The following is a 20,685-nucleotide window of genomic DNA, read 5'->3' as shown; positions in this document are numbered from 1 at the left end:
CTTGGTGGTCATTTACATGAGCAAGTGGATATAAAAATCAGTTAAAAATCTTAAAGTGAATATTCAATGAGGCTCTAAGAGCATTTATTAGCACAAAAAAGTTAAGTTATTAGGCTGGTTAAAAGTCAGCCCAACTAACAGAAATACATCAGAAAATCTCAAAACAATGCTCATAACATACCACACAAGCTTGACAAGACATCACCATCTGCTGGTCATGCAAACTGCACCAGTTTGACCAGCTTTGTTCAAGAAGGCATTTTTTAATGACTCTGGGTCATGATCTCCACAAGGCTCTTAAGACTTTTGGTGAGGGGTCACCATCTCATAAAAAATCAAGCTACTGCATCATCCATAAAATAGCTTCTTTAATGACCACAAGTGTGGTAACTGTAGGCTTTTTGAAACAGAAAATCTATTCACTCTGTAAGCTCTAGTGTCCATTAAACTTTCAGTGTTCTTTATAAAGTTTCTTCAGTGAAGCAAAACAGCAGTACAGCCATAATTCTAAATTTATGGAAATATTTTTTAAGTGTGTGAACGCTGTATATGCATGTAGTTTGACAATAAAACACGCATTTGCTCTTCAATAACATTAGGTTTGCGCACATTGTGTTGATCACAGTGCAGGACACAGCATGATACCTGTCAGTAAAGGATGTTCATGCCTAATTTGAAGTAATTATATCATATTAATTTGACAACATACAGTTTTGATACTCGTAATATCTCCAATTCAGTTAACATGAAAACTTAGGTCCTACCGAGATTTGAACTCGGATCGCTGGATTCAGAGTCCAGAGTGCTAACCATTACACCATAGAACCACTTGCACTATCCTTTTCGCCACATCAGGTCGAAACCTAACTGCAGGTGCCACAGTTTCTTGTCAGTAATTTTAGTCTCTGTGATGTCAGTTGTTGAGTAAACTTGAAAATCACCCGCATGGATTGAAAACTCACTGGTTTTAGTTCCTCCACCAGTCTCACACGGTCACTCTGACTGCCCCCTAGTGGCCGATGGCAGGAATATCAGTGTTTATTTACACGCTTTGCCTTTTTTCATCATTTTAATTAGGGGTTTTATCATGTGGGCACTGTGAAGCCATTTGGGACTGTAACTGTAATCAAGGGCTACAGCCTAATCAAGCCAGACTAACCAGAAAATGATACCATGACTAAATTAGGACAGTAATCATGATATGACTTGGTTTGGGACACACAGTGGTTCTGCAACCTAAAGCTTTCAGAGTGAGTGAACAACTGAAACTCAAGTGATGCATAATACTAAGATAATTAATCTTTTTATATCTTACCATCTTTGTATAATGATGAATACCCTGCAGAATGTCTATGTCATGAAATATTGCTGTTTAAGTTTGAATATGAATATTTATAATATCATTATAATATGAAAAAGAATGTTTCCGCATACAGTAGCTGGTACCAACTAAGTCTGTCCTGATTTCTTCAAAACTGATGGCTGCATCTCTATGAATTTATCATCATTATCTCCTCACTAACTACTCAGTAGTTTAGGCCAACCATGGGCATATAGTGGATGTAGATGATACTGCTAAACTCCTTCAAAGGTATTACAAGCTGATTATATATCTGAAATCAGTGTAAATAAATATCTGAGTTTTTCCTACGATGTTCTTTCTGTCTCATAGAGAAAATACTCTGGAGACCTCAGCTCTGAACTAATGTGGAAACAACTGAGCCTTCACAGAGTTGTTGTCCTCCGTGTACAGACCTCTCTAATTAAACTGATTTAGACACACTGTTTGTCCTTATAATTACTGTTCCAGACTAACTTTGTTAAATGGGCTCATGTAGATTATTGTGTAGTTATGTCTTTGTCAAGGTACATTTTGATCTGAATTTGGGAGCAGTCGCAGACAGAAGAAGTGAAAATGATCCGCCTGACTGGGATGAATACTGATTATACATTAAGAATGGCTAAGTAAAGATCCAGCTCTGGTAGGCTGGATCCTCACAGTTCCTGTAGCAGGACGTGACTGCAATAAAAATCTGCAGCTGAGTGCTGCTATTGACCACAGCGGACTGCAGTCAAGTGGTACATTTTTCAATAAGAACACTTTCACAATGAGCACTGATTACATGCCTGATGGCAGTAGTTCACAAGAACAATACAAACATTAACACAGGTAGTCTTTTTTTGTAAGCTTTTGATGTTCACTTCACTTTTCCTTACTCCACATGAATCTATCACGCAAGCTCTCAACAGCAGCTGTCAGACAGAAGTGATAGTGACAGGTTATCCAGCAGCAGCGTGGTCAGCAGCCAGGTGCAGCCTCTCGAGAATAAACCGAAGGGGCAACTCGGTCAGAGCATTTAGAAGTAGCCTCTTCCTAATGGCTGCTTGTGTGGGAAACAGCTTCAGCTGAAAGATAGAGCTGATGGGATGACTGCAGCAGAAAGGATTATGCCTGAGGCCTACATTAGTCAGGGAAAGTCCCCGCAGTTCTTCTTTGCCTGTGCAATACTTTACATTTTAATAAGCAGCCTATGGACAGCCTTACTTAGAATTTATACATTGTCTAAGTTGTTTTATTCCATCTATATGGGCCCACTGAAGGATATTTTACATAAAACAAAGTGTATTTTGTTTCCAAATGCTCATTTTAAGTACACTCTGGAGTCGTCTCTGTGCTGTTGAAATCCATTAAAACTGTAGCCCTTTCTAGCTAATGTTGGTGCTGCAATTTGACATTATCCATTAGTCTACTATTTTCACATTCTACACATAATTATTAATGTTGTGTTGTGCTGTATTGCATTAAGTATTAATTTCCCTGTGAACCTAATTATATTACACTTGTTTGGGAACTTAACACTATCAAAGTCACTGTTTGCTTTGTGGCTGCTTCAAGGCTTCTTTTGTAACTGTTTTCTTATTTTAATTTTCATATTTTTCTGTGCATGTCACTTGTTGATGTGTGCATTTTAACGCAAAGTATATTGTGGTTATTTAAAGGACAGGTTCAAATTTCCTCAAGTCTATCATGAAACAATACTGAAATGCCCATATGTACATATGTGGTACTGGTCTGTTCCTCTTGTCCATATGAAAAAACAATCCACAGTCCTTATACTGTGCAAAAATGAAGCTAATATGAAGCTTCAGCAGTCTGAGTTGGCCAAATCAAGTGGGTATCTTCCAAAGCTTCTCTCTTGTTATGGAAAAGACCAATACCTTCAATGTATATACAGGATGTGACATTTGTAATAAGAGGAAATGTGTACCTACCCTTTACTTGAATGTGCTACATTAAAAAAAGATTGCCTTGTTCTTCACATCAGAAAACTTGCCAGTTGCACAGAATTTTAACTAGTGTACTTTATGTAAATAGTGCATTAATTAAGTGAAAAAATGCACCAGACTATGCATAACTTAAGTATTCAACACATGACACTGAAATAAGAATAGGAACAGTGGAAGAAGGACTTTTTTTTCTACTGTGAGGATTCATTTTGCACTTAAATATAAATGTGTTCGAAAGACAAACAGATGACTTCCTGTGAGACAGATGATGCTGCTAAATTAGAGTAGAGTACAGTTGTGAGCAGATGTTGATGTGTCAATGGGACTCCTTGGAGAAGAGGAGGGAAAAACAAGTTTACAGATACATATTTAATAACCTACTTTGCATTTAAACCTGATCTAAATTGGTCCAGAATGGCTGAACAAGTCATTAAATTGAAAAATGCCCTTCTTATGTCACAGCATCATACCTGCATTTGAACAAGAGTAGTGGGTTCAGCGCCTTTTTGATAGAATGTCATGCTGCAAAGCATTTGATTGAGAGAGTTTGAACTTTTTGCCTTTCAGCATGTAACCACCTCTCAGTCTGATGTCTGTTCAGTTAAATGAAATCTCTGTGTTGTTGCTGTCTTTAACTCTCTGCCCCTTTTTAGATGTGACATGAATTATTTCTGCATTGATAGGATATTCAACCAGCTACAAAATTGAAAATGTCTCTTGAGCTTTCACCTCGCCGCAGTGTGACCTCGTCTTTTTGTGGTTCTCTCTCTCTCTCTCTCTGTCTCTTGTACTTGGGTTGTATTTGGTCCATTAGCTTCTTGACTTACAGGCTGCATTTCCTTTCAGCGGGGCATCACTCAGGGCCTGTCGGCAGTCAGCTGAGCAGCCTGTCCATCATCCGTGGAGCCTTACTACAATCCGAACAGCTCAACTGTAGTGATCTGGCTCACTGGGGCTTCTCTATGGGAACCCACAATATGACAGCAATCCAGTTCAGTAAAGACAGCTACATGTTCTTAATAGCTGGTCATATTTCACTTGTGTCAAACAAAAACATAATTTATGCACACACATTTACTACGTATATATTTTCATATATATTTTCAAGCAGTTTGGATGTGGCTTAAAAAGACTGATGAACTGCTTTTAAATATTTCTGTGAAATAATACTATGATGTCATATCATAGACAAATGCTAGAAACTGAACAGATAGGGTACATATTAAATTGTAAATATAATTTGATTTTGTTTCTGTCATGTGTTTGATCACAGAACACTTGTTGCACCTGGGTTTTACAATGTAATAAATATAAATAGTTTATTAAAAAATGAATTAATTAAATTATTTTTTTCTGAAATCCAAAGACCTTTAAAACAGTACAATGCTGTTTAAATCCCAAGCTGTAGAATTACATGTACATGTATAAATCATGTAGTTGTCAACTCTGCGCTAAAATACTATATGACATGAGAGCACACATGAATCTAGTTTACAAAGAATAATGTGTGAATAATTTTCCTCAACCTCAGAAGAAAGAAATAGTGTCTAGACAACATTTGACCCTCTGTAATGCAGGCTGAAGTATTGGAAGTAACATTTCTCATTTGTTAGAGTGGAATCTTCAGCATCAAATCAGTCTTGTCAACATGAAATTGCCCTTTCATTGAATTTCAATATTCAGAGTCACAGATGAAGAGAGACACTTGACATGAGAAAAACTATATTCACTTCCTCTCTATCAGGGGTATTAACCTGACTGAAACAGGTTTCTGATGGCAGAATAGGCTTTTATTTGAAACTTATGTACCAAAACAACAAGCAGCATTGATATGACAGCAACTGGAAAAAATACCTTCCTCAGAGGAAAAAAAAAAGTCACATAAAATATGATCCACTGTCAACACACTGGTCAAAAATGGCATAATGTCCAGCACTAATGAAATGCTGTCTGGGCATCGATTGTCAACATGTTATTGCTTCTACAGAGGGTGAAATGGAATTCACATAGTGAATGAATAAATTCAGTTCAATAAATAACAGAGTTAATCCGCCTGATACAAACATAAAATATTTTATAAATGGACTTTTTACATATGGATCCCTTTGTAATTACTGCACAGGGTATTTGTGGGTCTTGAACTAGTCAGATGAAACCTTATTTTCAATTTACAATCTGACAGAGAGAGAGAAAGAACAATTTAAATAACTTCAAAAACAGTTCACAAAATGACACTGATCATCTCACAAGAAGATAAATTGTGTGTTATCTACATCAGTGGGTATCCATAATCTGATCATGCTCATCTTTTTTTTTTTTAATTCTAGTGTCACACTGATAAAATTCACCATCACTAATATAAATTAATAAATAAAGCAATTGTTTTTTATAAATACAAAACATAAGGGTCAAAGCAATCCCTTCTTAACACCCAATATTTCAAAAATGTAAACTAAGACATTTGCAAGAAAAAAATGCTCTCACATAGAAAACAACACAATATCCGATCACTTCATTAATGTGGGGAAAAAAAATCCAAACTTGAGACCTATGTTTGTAACTCTCAATAATGCAATAAATGCATGAGCTCTGGTGACCTGAATACACATCCAGATACGCTCGTAGGTCCGTGGCCTCATTTGAACTGCAATTGAAAAGAAGCTCTTGAGTTTCTGACAAGGATCACATTAGTATCGACTGCGTGATCATTACTGGATAACAGCGAATAAAGGACCATTATAATATTTTACTATTAATCCATGCCTTGTCAGCTTGTTTCACTCTCATCCGGGTTTCCATGTTTAACATTTAGAACAGAACATACTCTACTAATTCTTCACTTCTGAGTGGATGATCATAATCATCTCATGTCAGCTGTGCTGTGGTCTGCAGCTGCAGCACACAGTGTCAATTCATAAACGCTGACGTCTTTATAAGATAAATCTTTGCCTGCTTTGACAAGTCAATGGTTTTGTACATTCCTTCCTGTGGAGAAAATCACTTCTCTGTTTAGGGGACATTATAGACACTTGGCTGCCCTTGAGTAGTAAACCTATATTTTGGGGCTAAAAATGAGCGTGAGGATAGCCTCCCTGTAAATAATCTGTCCATCCAATCCATGTGTGCCACCCTTAGCTCTGTTTGGAACCATTATGTTCCACTTCAGAGGGTCCATAAAGAGCTGGGCAGCAGTTTGAGTGATCAGTTATATAAGAAAATAAAGAAGTGGGTGAATGGTTGCTGGTGTGTGGGACACTCTTTTCTCCCCTCCCTCCTTCAGGGCCACAGAAAGAGTGTGGGAGCCAAAGAGAGCAGGGTCCAGAGGAGCTGTGGCTGTCCCTCCATCTCAACATCTCAGTATCTAATTGACCACACATGGAGACAGAGGGAGGACCGTTGGTTGAAAGTTGGCTGAACGTTGCCTGGATGCCGGCACGCTGTCAGGGCCGGACGGAGGATGTGCCCTCTAGAGCAGCGAGCTGGGGCTCTCTGGGGGTGGTGGGGGTGTGTGCGTGGGGCTGTGACGCATGGGCAGTATGTCATAGTGGCTGGGGATGTGGCTGCTACGGGGAAGGTCATAGGGGCTCTGGGAGAAGCCGGTGGCCATTCCATTCGGTCCCTGCAGAACGCTCACCGTTGGCTCTGTGATAGTTTGGGAAAAGAGGAGGGAAAAAGTGGGAGAGGCATGTGAAAAACACCGAGGATGAAGAGTGGCAAGCACAGGCTGAGGAAAAAGGAGCAGAGCGAGGTGCATGCAATACAGAAGCAGCCCACATTTCCTCTTATCAAGGCTTACAAAGTCTGTACAGGTTCACAGCCGGCGACATGACCAGAGAGGCCATAAGCTGCAGGACCCTGCTGAGCTCCACACACCAGAGCAACAACACACTCACCAACATCATAGACATTCCTGCTCGCACTGCCCAGGAGGGTGGCAGTGCCTCCAAAGGGCACTTCACGGTGGGAGGGGGACTTCATCTCCACATAGCTGTTCTCTGTGTGCTTGCAAGCCAGCCCTGGTGGGTCTCTAATGGTGGCGTATGGATTCTCACTATTCAGGGAGCAGGAGCTGTTGCTGCACATGGAGCTCTTAATGTAATCTGCAATAGCCGCCAGACAAGGACATATTCAGTATCAACAAAGATGAAGAGATTGTCACAGATGTATAGTAGCGATATTAATTCTAGACTCTGATATTAGCATTAAAATTAAATAGACATCAGAGTGTGGCCAAAAGAATGGCAATGAAATTTGTTGCTATTCTGAAGAAGTTGTACTTCTTTTGTCTCCGACAGGTGACTAATGTTGGCATATAGTAATCAGAGTACAAAGGGGAGAGAGTGGAAGACTCATCTCATCCATAACGGTCTCATCAGTCTGATAAGAGGCCTCATTAGAGACCGCAGCAAAGCTCCTTCAGACCACTCTTCACACCCCTGGGTCCCTCACATTCACCACCGACTGCACAGTGTGGGAGACGAAGTGATGTATCGGGTGCCGAGCCATAGAGAGCAATTACCATTGGAACAAAACCTCAGCCCACCATGATCTTGTCCAAAATGAGTTTTCACATAAATCACGGAGAATATAAGGAATATGGGATTTTGGCTCAGAGACATAGCAGTCTCGGTAGGGAATAGAAACCAAATAGGGAAATTGATACATGGGCTGCTGAGCATAAAAGGATTTGTATTATTAGTACTGGTGAGGCTGAGCAGGATTCCACATGCAGTATCTGTCTGCACACACACACATACATGCAGTAGACAAACACGCATACACTGTTGTTACAATTAATTATTTACCTTTTCTGGAGCCTCTCTGTGCCTGTGTCTCCCCCTGTTGAACATCTGTTAGAAATGTCAAAACATCAAAGTCAAACATCACATATGAATTCCCCCTGACAGGAAACCTCTCATTGAGGTACAACTTAGTATGTCTTCTTTTAGAAAAATATAAAGAATGTGTTTGTGACGAGTTATTAGATGTTTCATCCGCTTACTATCGTCTTACCCCAAGGCTTACAAGCTTCCATTATCAACCGTGGTCATGATGGGATGGCCAAACATCAAAACATCATGATGAGCCGACAAACTTGTCTTAAAGAGTACATCAGTCTATTACTTCAGTACATCGGAACGCACATGCAATATGTTTTTTAAGAGGGACATGTCATGATGATTGATCTCCCATGTAATTTAACACAAACGGGAAATGTGCTCAACAAATCTGACTCTTAAGTCAAGCATGTAAAGAATGAATTGTGGACATTTACATTGTTGCATACTGCTTAGCAGCAATAAGCCTGTAATCAGTACACAAGCACAATTTCACCACACACCACAAACTAAAGAGACTACAACCATGATTTATGTATTTAATATTATATCTTCTCTAAAAATGAGATACACTTAGATAGTACAGATCATAAACTAGTAATTTCAGCCATTATTGTTCTTTCAGAGTTAATTTTCTATAATCCACAGCCCAAGAGTGCAGTATTTGACCCAGTGTAAGCCATCATAGAGGAATTCGCCAGAGGGGGAAGTGAAAGAGCGCTAATGAGCTCACAATGACCCCTGTTCACCTCGGCACCACTGCTTTCTCTTCCCTGCCGCATATCTTATCAAAATCAGAGCAAAGGTTGTGTCTAACAAGAAACCCCTGGTTCATCTTCATTCACAGCAGGGTAGCTGTGTCCAGGCTGGTGCAGATATGAGGTTTGTACTAATGATACATGCGTCTCTGCCCTTGAAGCACCGACACTACAAAGTCCAAATTCAGGATGTATGTGGCGTATCATAGTAAGAGAGAGTAAAACTGACCTAGGTCATTGAGGTTGCAGTAGGCTCTCCATTCAGAGCCATTTCTGTTTTTCAGGGTGCTTGACTGTGAAAGGAAGAGCACAGATTAATGTTGCCTTCAGAGTACTTTACTAAGAATGTTCGTCTTGAGTATATGTGGAGAGTGACCATACTTTGAGGGTCAGAGAGCCGTCCAGATTGCTGGAGATGGTAGAGACAACATTGCACTGGGCCACCGTGTGGTAACTGGGGTTGGAGAAGCACTGGCCAGTGCTGCTGCTGCTGTTCTGGCTCTGATTTACCTCAGCAGCACTGGTTCTCATCGCTACAGTGCTGCCACACTCTGAGGGTTCAAACAATAGGTTGAGAGGTTTGAAGACTAAATATAACAATTAATGCACACGAGGTGGGACCCAAAAATTCTAGGAAGCCATCGATAGCACGAGAGTAGGATGTAGTTATCCGATTTCCCATGTATGCCTACAGCTTGGTGAAACTAAAAAAGAGAAGAATTGCCAATGTGGAAGAAATCCAGGAAGAAATGCAAGAGGTGATGAAACATAATTACAGGAAATGTTTCCAGGAATGGGAGAAGCACTGGGACAAGTGTATTGCATCTCAACGAGAGTAATTTGAATGGGATTAGAAAGGAATGATTTATAATGATTTCTTTTTACAATTCTGGGAATTTTTGGGTCCCCCTATTATCTTCAGAGCACTGATACACATTATGCATACATTGTAAGATGTATGCCTGTTTTTTTGCCAACAATGAACGACATTCAATCAGAAACAAATATCCAATTGATGGACAAATGTACAGTAATTAGTCATAGCAGGTGAATGTTTTGAGTAGTCTCACAATATCTCACCAGACAGGGAGTAGTCAGTGTTGGTGATGTGCATTGCCTGTGTGTAGGACACACTGGGATGGATCTCGTGACCTTTGTCCCTCTGCCTCTGTCTGTACCACACAAACAGACTGAGCATGGCCATGATGATGAGGAGGAGAAAGATGATGCCCATGACAGCCCCTGCAGACTGGCGCTCTGAGCCTCGTGCTGGGCTAATCTTAGTGTAGGGGTTCAGCTCCTCCATCATCAGAGCTGCTACAGGGAAAACACAGAAAGTGGTTCGTTTGAACACTGTGTACACATCTGTGTTTGAACAATAATACAGCAGAGAGCCTCAATCATCTGGATCACCTCTCACCTTGATCGCAACGGATGCCTTTATATCCGGGGCTGCAGTAGCATGTTCCAGTCACGTAGTCACAGGTAGCATTGTTCAGGCACTCACACAGCTGCTGGCAACCATATCCAAATGTACCGGCAGGACACTCTGCATGGGAGAGAGGTGCATTACTATATCCATCAAAATTAAAGCACTTAGAGAGTGGGAGCCAAAGTGTTTATAGAACACACACACACACAACTAAAATCATCCACAGGGTAATTTTACACAAAGCTAAAATGTGCTGGGCCTACTCAACTCTGCTCACAGCTCATCCCAATGAAGCCTGTTCGACAAGCACACTGGCCAGTGATGTGGTCACAGTCTGCGCCGTTTTGGCAGCGACACACTTCAGAGCAATCCCTGCCGTAGAATCCTGAAGGACAGCCTGGGACAGAGATGTATAAAATGTTGGGGTGGGAGGGGTAGAGAAACAAAGAGAGGGGGAGACAACATAAAGAGTCAAGGTCATATTGCGGGGGAACAGGAAAATCAACACCAGTCAATGTCCCTGCAGCATACACAATAAGGGACAATGTGAATGAATGGAAATGAAACATTTCCTGCTTCAGCAGAAAATGCAGTTATGGTGTTAACATGGCACAGAGGTGGAAGTAAAGAACAACACAACTGAAAATAGTGGGACACTATATGAGACAAAAAAGAGAAAACATTTAAAATTAATGTCATTTCCATGCACAATGGCAGGAGCATGACACCACAAAAAATAATGAATAAAACCCTTAGGGGATAGATAATGGAATTCAAATTAGTCGACTGATGTTGATGATCTGCACTATCCCTGGATGAATGACTGGAATGAATAATGAGCAAATTAATCAAGTGACCATTAGTTTTATTTTAATGTTACTTTCTCTTAAAACCTGTAAATGAAAAACTAATATCCAGTTGTCTGAAAAAATGTTTCATGTCTCACTTGTCATCTCCTGCAGTTCTGTTGGACTGCCAGTAGATGACACTGTGTGTCTACTAACTGTATGGGAGAGACTCACGCTGTGTGCAGTAGAGTCCGGTCCAGCCGGGGCTGCACCTGCACTCCCCATCGTAGGCACTGCACTGGGCTCCGTTGTGACAGTTACACGAGTTGAGACAATCAGGGCCCCAGTGCCCAGAGGGACAGGCTGCAGACGCCAGAGACACAGTCAAGCTCATGGTCACACAACCTATACATACCAGTATACTCTATCTCCTATGCATGCACATGTGAAGTAAATAAAAACATGTGTTTGAAGAAATACCTAGATATTCTCCACACACACGTACTGTATACCAGACTGGGTGCTTTACACAAACCTTCACAGAAAATCCAGTGTGATTTTAACCCTCAACCAGCCCATAATTTATAATATGTGAGCAGACATAGATGTCAGGTTGAATATTCCAAATGAAAGCACTGGTAATATAACATCTACCTGATCATAAGTTATTTTTACTTTAAGCAGTTAATGCAATAAAATACCACACATCAATTTCCAATAGCATGATGGCTCAAAGCTCTGCTAATGATCTTTGGCCTACAGTGTTGTAAATCAAAGAGCATTATGTATTACAACAATCATTTAAGCAAGCTATGTGTTTTACATCAGCTGGGGCTGAGGGTAGTTCTTGGAATGTGTAAGGTCATGAAAATGATTAATGTGTATGATGGTAAATGTGAGAGAGAAATTAGGAGTGGAGACAGACAATGAGAGGAGGAAAATAAGAGAGAAAATGAGATGAGAGAGAAGCCATACCCTGAGAACAATCCTCTCCTATCCAACCAGGGAAGCACTGGCAGGAGCCATCGATGGGGTTGCAGGTGCCGTTGTTGGTGCAGAGGCAGATCTCAGCACAGGCCCTTCCATATCTGCCACTTGGACAGACTGCAAAACACAGAGAGCAACAAATCACTTTACAAAACAATCCTGATCTGCATATTATCACTAATACGCAAAGACTAGTAAAATCCATTAACATTATCACATCAAATTTGGACACATTATTGTAAGCATATTTGTGCAAACAACTCATTCAGTGAAAGGTTGTGTAAACATACTCCTCTAATGGATGATATTGTTCTATTTGAGTGGACATGAAGTGGAGTGATCTGTTTAGACAAAAGCAGGAGTCAATCACTGCCTCCAGTGGCTCCACTGCCCTATTTCCACTCACTAGAGTGGAATGACTGATGTGCCACAGAATTAAAATAGACCATGTACACAGACCACTGTATACATTTTTTATGAAATTAATATTTTAATGCTCCCCGGCACTCTTCAATAAAAGATGTCATATCCAATGAAACCTCCATTGTGTTTTCTTGTTGGACTGTGGGACAAATTGGACCAAGGTGTATCTAACCATCAGGATCAGGGAGCTGCAGCACCAGCACATACATCAAAGGTCTCATATAAAGAGAATAGCCCAGCGTTAGAAATATCAGATAAGGTGGCTGGCTGTGAGAGAGATTGGTCTGATTCATTTTCACATGGGGTGATTTTAATGATTACATTTCAACTGGCTTTCCCCTCTTCTCGAGAGCTCTTTCAAGCCCCTTCAAGCAGGTTGTCATTAGGCTATGAGGTTGGCTCCCCCATACAGCTGCTTTTGGGGATTCAAGCCTCGACACACCGGGAGAGCTTCATTAGGCTGGGACTTTGTGTGCTGGACAGAGGACAAGTGAGGACACCAGTGGGGCTCAACAACACTAAAATGTGCATGTTGTTGGCTACCTTCGTCCCTCATGGCCTAACGCCTGCTCACCAGTAATTACGGTCCAGACAAATTAGGACTGGCTCTCGTTTTTTCTTTTTCCTTCCTTCAGCTAACCTATTAAACTTTTATTTGTAAGACATTGCTCAGAGCCATGAAAGAGAATTAAAAAATCCCCACTGCCTTTCTGTAATTTCTTTTTTTTTTAAAAAAAAAAAAGCTAAATTATTACAAGTAAAATCTACAGTACATTGGTGTGTAGGTGTCTTTCCTCAACAGCAGATTTTCATTTCGCTATGTGGCCAGTGAAGAACTACCTCTGTGCAATTAAACGCCCTTGGTCACACAAATTGTCAGTCAACTGTTAATATTTAGTTGGTGAAAACATTGATAGTGAGGAGACAGAAAGAACTACAATGATAATTTTACATTTTATAAAAATTTGACAGTTTGTTTATAGGCATTCTTTTAAATGGTCTTGCCTTTAATACACATGAAATACAACAAGACGAATAGCTACATCAATAAAGAAACACTTGTGATACTTTTTATGAATAAGGAAAAAAAGTGTCCACATACTGGATTAAAGCTTTTTACTATTGGTTGAAAAAGGCAAAGTTTCGACCCTACCGGGTCTTCATCAGGCAAATGGCCAACATGTCAACAGCAAGGCATATATAGACACCAGATTAGTTACATCATACCGAAGTCATCACAAACACAATGTCTGGCAACAATCGACAATCCTTCTCTTGGAATTGGTATTTAAATTTTGTCTTTTTAAACCATAGCCTATCTGGTCCTTTAAAAGTTGTTTAAAAAGTTCTGTATGTTGCATTTCTCTCTAATTATATATATTTTGCAAACATTCATTAATTATTGGGACATTCTTTGGTTATGTATTGTTGTGGGAACTGTAATTCCGTAAAACTTTTTGTGACTTTCTTCAGGCATTGATATTGAGCTGATCTTGATCAGGTGTTGATTATTGCCAGGAATTGTGTTTGTGATGACGTCTGTATGATGTAACTATTTTGCTTTTATGCTTTGTCTTTGTCATTTTGGCCATTTGCCTAATGAAATGTTGCCTTTTTCAGTCAGTAATAAAAAGACTTTTGGGAGCTATAATGTAGTGTATGGACAATCTAGCTTTTGCCTTCATTTCATTTATTGTCCTGCACCTCACTTAAATATAGTATGGGGTATGCAAACACTATCTATTTACTTTTTATGAGTTTGATATTTATATATTGTCAACACATTACATGGAACAAATATTCTAATTCTAAATTGTTGATATAATCTTGTAAACTGCCAACAAGATCTTCCTACATGATTAAAAAAACATTGCCATGGAAATACACAAAGAAATGTTTGCCTTGTTGCCTTGAAACTAGATTTAACAAGAAAAACAGACCTGCACATGTGTTGTTTCTTTCTCTCTATGTATTCATGAAAAGCAATTTATATGCAGCTCTCTTTGCAGAATCAGGGAGAGGGACATTTACTTGACGTATCCTTTGTCTGAAAAGTGAGCTCTCAGCAATATTCAGGCCTCTGTTGAAGGTTGATTTTTTTTATCTTTTTGGTCTGGGATACACTGATAATAGCCATTATTTAAAGTTTCAAGGCTGAGATGTCAGTGTGAGAGGCAGCAGGTCATCCGTTGATCTTATTAGAGCCACTGAGCACAGCAAGGACTGTGGAAATGTGTACAGGTGTCCTCACAAAATGCTGACACAGAAGGATTTTATAATTTATGCTATAACCACTTGTTAATTTTAACACTGTAATATCTTTATTTGAATTCCTGTAGGACATTATGCTTTCTTTCTTTAATTCCACTGAACCCTCCTGGAATTCCAGAGACATGGGATGGGGGTTTGACTTAAGAGATGAACTGACCTTTCCAACTCTCCAAGTGGGGGTTGACAACTGACACTCGCCAGACCAACCCTGGTGTGCTAAAAAAATCCTTCCTAAGAGACCATTTCTGACAAAATAACTAAATTAACGATTGAACTAAAGGCATTTAACGACCCATGGATCATTTGAACCGGAGAAAGGACCAGACAACTCCACATAACCATGGACACAGACTCCCCATTTGGGAGTTATAAATCAGTTATAAATCTGAAGTAGATTCCTTAGTGAGTTCTCACTAAGTAAAGCCCTTATTATAGCCAAATCTGAACTTAATGTAAACTAAATGTCTAATCATGTAATGTTGTTTGTCATAAAATTGCATGAAGAATGGTATAACTTTGATAACTGTGTGATGCAAGATGACTGAATTAATAGAATTAATCATATTTTGATAGCTAAATTATACAAGAAGTCATATTAAATGAGAGAAGAATGCCGAGGTGCTTTTACTTTTATTTCACTATGGTACTAGACATCTAGATTGTTTGAGAAGTTAAGTCAATGAAGGTTGAATTTCTAAATATCATGAGGTAAGTGTTAAGTTGAATGTGTAATGTTTGGTATATTCATATATAAACTATGTTTTTCCTGAATGGTTTGACAATATACTGCTGTCTACAATGTTGACAGGAAGGATTCAGGCATAGTGACTCTGAAGTGTGATTTTGCGCGAAAAGTGTGAATTTAAAGTCTCTAGTGTAGAAGCCAAATAAAAATGCCACCTGAAACCAAAACATCATAAAACGACCCCACCTTAGAAGTCCAAAATTAATATTCATTAGAACTTTGGCACAAAAAACTTTGTGCCAAAGTGACTAAGGACGGGCTGGTCCTCAGAAATGTTTATTCTCTTAAGTTTTCCTTTGACATCTCTTCCTTTTGTTTTTCGACTAAAGTATGCAAAGTTTTAATCTTCAACTGAAACATGTTCAGTTATTATTTTTAGTTGACGTTATAGTTTTGCAATCTTAAATTTCAAGTTTTCCTTTTGAAGTTGTGCTGACTCACATGAAGTTTTAACTTTACTTGATCCCAAACAGAGATTGAGTGTAGTAAGAATAAAGCAATAAGCCACAAGAGGGGGTGTTAGGCACTCCGCTCTGCATTGTGCCAAACAATGCCCCTTAGCTATTCTAAAATCACTGTAAACCACAGCCTTGTGTGGTTTACTGCCTTTATAAAACAACCTCTACATATACCTGGCAAGGTTTCACAAAATAAACACACAGCAACAAAAAATGCAATAATTTATTAATAACAAATAATCATTCTTCCGCAAAGCAATGTAGCTCTTCAGTAACATTTAGCAGAATGGTTGCCAAGCAACACACAGACGCAGTCAGACTGGTCAAGCATGCTTAAAGATTAGGGTGATTATTAATATTTAACTGGATATTGCCATTAGTTGTGCAATTGTTGAAGTAGTGTTCAATTATGTTAGCACTCCTCTTTGCTGGTAAAGGGGTGTTTGACTCTGGACAGGTATGCTGAATGTATGCTGAAAAGTCACCGCACCACCGCAGTCCTACCTACCGACTCTTCAGCACACTGCCCCCCAGAAAACAGCGTCTGTCTCCAGCAGGGAGAGCCAGATGGTGATTATATGATTTTGGACAAAAAACTTGACCTCACAATGTCTTTGTCACTTTGCATGGTGGGTCAGGATCTCTCTCACAACACATTTTTATGGGGTTCCTGCTTTGTTTCTTGACTTTTCCAGCTCTTCAATTTCTCTCTCATTAATTTCAGTGTGTCTCCTTCCTTTTTTATCTTCCTCCTCTATCCCGTCCATCTCTTTCCACCGCACATCACAACAAAATCTGACATTTTGTATAGATGACTAATTGGTGCATTAATACTGTTGTAATACAGTCACAGGTGTGTGTTTATTGAGTATTTTACAATGGCTTCGGATGCGGCTCAGCCAATCATGATCAAGGACCAGAACTATCCGTTTAATAAAAGTTATTCAACATGCAACAAAGATCACAAAAACTCAACAAAAGCCTGAATTTAACACTGGTCTGTGTTGCACAGAGAACCACTGGTTGTCTGCTCAGCTGACGTCTTAGCATCCCTGATTTTAAAGTTCCTTTTGTCATTTGAAGATCTAGTTACTCATATGTTTTACTATTGTCTTTATCTTTTATTATTAGGACATTTTACTACATTGAATAAATGTCTTCATTTATCTTAAGAAGTCATTTTAGGAGACATGGTCAATGTTTCAAAAATAACTTACTGTTTCATGTGACTGATTAATTGATCAAATCGAGACAGATCAATTAAACATATGTTTCTCTTCCAAAAGCAAGAGTGGTGCCGTATCAAATGAGGAAAATAATTAATTTACCGTATTAAATACCCTACATTCATAATGCATTATTGTCTTATTTCTATCCTTGTCATTTCCTAGCCTTTCAAAAAGATTTTTGTATTTTATGTCAAGACAAAATGCCAGGACATTTTCAGATATAAACTGTAGTTACCATTTTCCAGTAGCAATGACAAAAACTTCACACTGAATGAATTTGACAGTAAGTGAAACTGCAGGAAAAGGTCAAGGAGACACAGAAAGCTACTTGCCTTGGTTGCACAGGGAGCCGGAGAAGCCGGATAGACACTCACAGTGGCCCGTGATATGATGGCACGGCCCAGTGCTATGCACACACTGTGGGCATGACTGGCTGCAGCGGTGCCCATAAAACCCCGGAGAGCAGACTGCAGCGGCAGAGCATGGCAGGAGAGGAGAGGGATTCAGTCAACAATGTAGACAGAACAAGAGGTACAGTATATAGTAATGAAAAAGGGCATGACAAGAGCGATCAAGGGGCTACAGAAAAATCAACGGCCGAAGAATTAAAGCAGAAAAGACGAGGAGAGACAGAAAAGGGAGAGGGAAAGCAGAAAAGTCAGTCTTTAATGTAATCACTCCCATTTCATCTGCTGCCAGAGATGGGAAAGTAAAAGAGTTAAGAGAATCGTGAAATTCTGTTTTATGTTAAGTCTTCAGAGCAGCTTGATTATCTATAAATGTCAGGAAACACACAACTATGAGTTAATAACAAAGACTTTATAGAAAGAATGGGACCCATAAAGATATCCAAAAGGTGATATAAAGGTAATTATACTAATATTTTGTACAAAGACCATCAACTTTGCAACCATGATAAGAAATAAAGGTGGAACCTTTAAGATTCATGTTATGTGTCTATTTTCATGGCCAGTAATTTGGGAGGATTACTGCTCCAATATTACTGTTCTCAGGAGGAGATCAGGTATTTCCAAAATACCTTTACGAACTGACAAAAACAACCTTGTTTGTAGTTTGACATCAGTGCGATATAAAGTTTACCCAATAGGTTTAGATTTGAGTTTAGAAGTCAAGGTGTGATACACCTTTATCACTCTCAGGGGAAACATGTAATCCTTCAATTAAACAGGCAAAACAGCAAAACTGCAGTTAAGAGGTTTTCTCCTGACAAGAACAGTATCTATGTAAACATTGAATTTAGAGGAGTAATCATTCGCACAAACACACACACGCACACACAGGTTGTTTAAGACTCTCTCTCACATTCCACTCAAATTGATGTTTACAGGTTTGTGACTGTGAATTTCACTCCCAATCAGTGAGCTCATCACTTGAGAGCAGCTTCAGACGGACCCCATTCAGAAACCAGAGATGGCACTCCCAGCGAGCATGCCCTCTGATGAGCCTTGGGCGAGGACTGTGAATCTCCCACTGTGAGTTGGTTGTTAAGGACAGGGTAGGGGGGTGAGGAGTGTGCATGTGTTTATGTGTGTGTGTGTATCTGGGGGATTGCTGTAGGGGTAAAGACACTGTGATTAAATGATAGCTGTGATGAAGGGTTTACACTCAAGCAGTTATGACCGACAACTAAGTGCTTCTCCTCAGCTGGCTCACCCTTCAACAATTCTTGTAAGATCAAAGCAAGGTCAATACTGCGATGGAGTTTTTGTTACTATGCCGCTCTTCCTCTCACTTCGTTACTTCTAAAACGTTTGGATAAAAAGAGGTTGCTTAGAGAAAGAGAAGGAGGCTCACTTCTTTTGCAGGACGTCCCTCTGTATCCAGGTGCGCACACACATGTGCCGTCCTCTGGAGAGCAGGATCCTCCGTTCTGACAGGAGCAGCTGACTGAACAGTTGGGCCCCCAGAAGCCTTGTGGGCACACATTATCGCAGTGGATTCCTGCAGGCACATTACAACAAGGAATATTCAGCAAATGCACACTAAGAAGGGAAAGACTGACATGCTGAAATATTCTAAGCAGCCTGCCATCTGTAGAAACACATTATCAAAGGAAAGCATTCACAATGTCTGATCACAGTGGATCTGTTGAGGGTTATTCACCCAGCATGGATCCCCGATTCATTTCAGCCCTGAACGAAGAAGCTGCAGTTTGGAGTGGGTTGAATGTTTTTTTTTTTTAGCTCAGCCCATCCTTTCAGACTCTGTTTCTCCTTTCCAAATGTATTTTATTTTTGATCTGACTGGGGCTCCCTGCCAGTGCACTGTGTTGATTAACAGGGTTGGGTCTCCAGAGGGGTTGAGCTTGTCTCCCATTCTCTTTCAGCAGAGCTGGGGTAGTGTACAGAGCCGAAGGGAAGTACTCAGGCTACAAGAGCACAGTCTGGAAGTGTCCCTGTGTGTTTGGCACAGCTCCAGCCAACAAACGCAAAACACTGCACCCATACAGGGCTCATGCTGTGCACATGAATGCATTAGCACATTCGTTGGAGCAGCACGTTTTCCCTCATCCATACCCATGCATTCGAAAACTAAAGAGCAAAGTCACATGTACTATACATATGCATAGGTCCATAAAATAAAATATGTCGCTGTAAACACACAGGCAGTTGCACACACACACACACACACACACACACACACACAAATACACACACATAAAGTCACATACTCTCACACACGCACACAAACTCTGCAACCTTTCAAGCATCAGCCCTTCGAAGTCTCATTTGAAATGAGAGAGAATATCTGAGAATGGTGTGGCCATTAAAGCAGCATTAGTGCAGTACCTTTGAATTAAACCTGGTCTAAACTCTGGGGACTAATGTTATACAGTAACCAGGGCACCTTATGGGTGGAATGGATGAGTAAAGGAGAGGAATTGTTAGTGCTGATGAGGAGGGGGCATGGTAGCAGTGATTTAGTCAGAAGCCTAGCCATAGACATCAAAAGGAGGGCAAGGCTTGTGCAAGTGTGTTTGAGGTTCTGCTAGGCCAGGCAGAAAAAAACAGTGGCTGCCTTTACTGTCAGAAAATGAATGCGGACAGAGCATCACACTTTTCAGTCTAATGGTGACAAACAGAGGGGCTTTGGATGCCTAGTGAGGGAGAAGAAGAAAGACTGAGAGAAGCCAGAACTGAAGTCTCTTCAAAGGAGGTTTTTCGCTGAGAAGTGCCAGAGGTCCCACTATCCAATTTGTACAGAGTGAGCAGAGCAAAGCAAACCTCTCTCTCCCTCTTTCTCTCTCTCTCGCCTAGTGCATGTAAACACATACTCTCACATTACCTGCTCTCTCACATGGACTAGCATCTCTTCAGAAATAAAAGGTGAAGTCCTATTTAACATGGACTTGCATGAAGCCCCTTCATCAAGTGTCTAGTCAGAGCACTCTTTTAAATCTTTGCTGGCTGATGTCAGGCTTATGACAGCTCAGCAACAACTGTGTGG

General features: G+C 40.1%; 1 protein-coding gene and 1 non-coding gene across 2 annotated transcripts in view; both read right to left on the bottom strand.

Annotated features, from left to right (window-relative positions):
* Positions 1-755: 755 nt before the first annotated feature.
* Positions 756-827, bottom strand: trnaq-cug. Its single transcript has one exon. It is a non-coding gene; the product is annotated as a tRNA-Gln (tRNA).
* Positions 828-5,082: 4,255 nt separating this feature from the next.
* megf11 (multiple EGF-like-domains 11) overlaps positions 5,083-20,685 on the bottom strand; it is an 81,033-nt gene continuing 65,430 nt past the window's right edge. Inside the window, exons 15-26 of the mRNA XM_042412941.1 lie at positions 19,033-19,179; positions 17,550-17,684; positions 12,080-12,208; positions 11,339-11,467; positions 10,585-10,713; positions 10,305-10,433; positions 9,965-10,201; positions 9,266-9,435; positions 9,114-9,177; positions 8,094-8,138; positions 7,182-7,388; positions 5,083-6,930 (exon numbers count right to left, since the gene is read on the bottom strand). Of these exons, the coding sequence (XP_042268875.1) occupies positions 6,755-6,930; positions 7,182-7,388; positions 8,094-8,138; positions 9,114-9,177; positions 9,266-9,435; positions 9,965-10,201; positions 10,305-10,433; positions 10,585-10,713; positions 11,339-11,467; positions 12,080-12,208; positions 17,550-17,684; positions 19,033-19,179 (1,697 nt within the window). The 3' untranslated portion in view covers positions 5,083-6,754. The remainder of the gene's footprint in view (positions 6,931-7,181; positions 7,389-8,093; positions 8,139-9,113; positions 9,178-9,265; positions 9,436-9,964; positions 10,202-10,304; positions 10,434-10,584; positions 10,714-11,338; positions 11,468-12,079; positions 12,209-17,549; positions 17,685-19,032; positions 19,180-20,685) is intronic.

Source organism: Thunnus maccoyii, chromosome 5, assembly GCF_910596095.1.
Source record: "Thunnus maccoyii chromosome 5, fThuMac1.1, whole genome shotgun sequence".
In the NCBI taxonomy this organism is placed as follows: domain Eukaryota; kingdom Metazoa; phylum Chordata; class Actinopteri; order Scombriformes; family Scombridae; genus Thunnus; species Thunnus maccoyii.
This window is presented reverse-complemented; position numbering and strand designations above follow the sequence as displayed.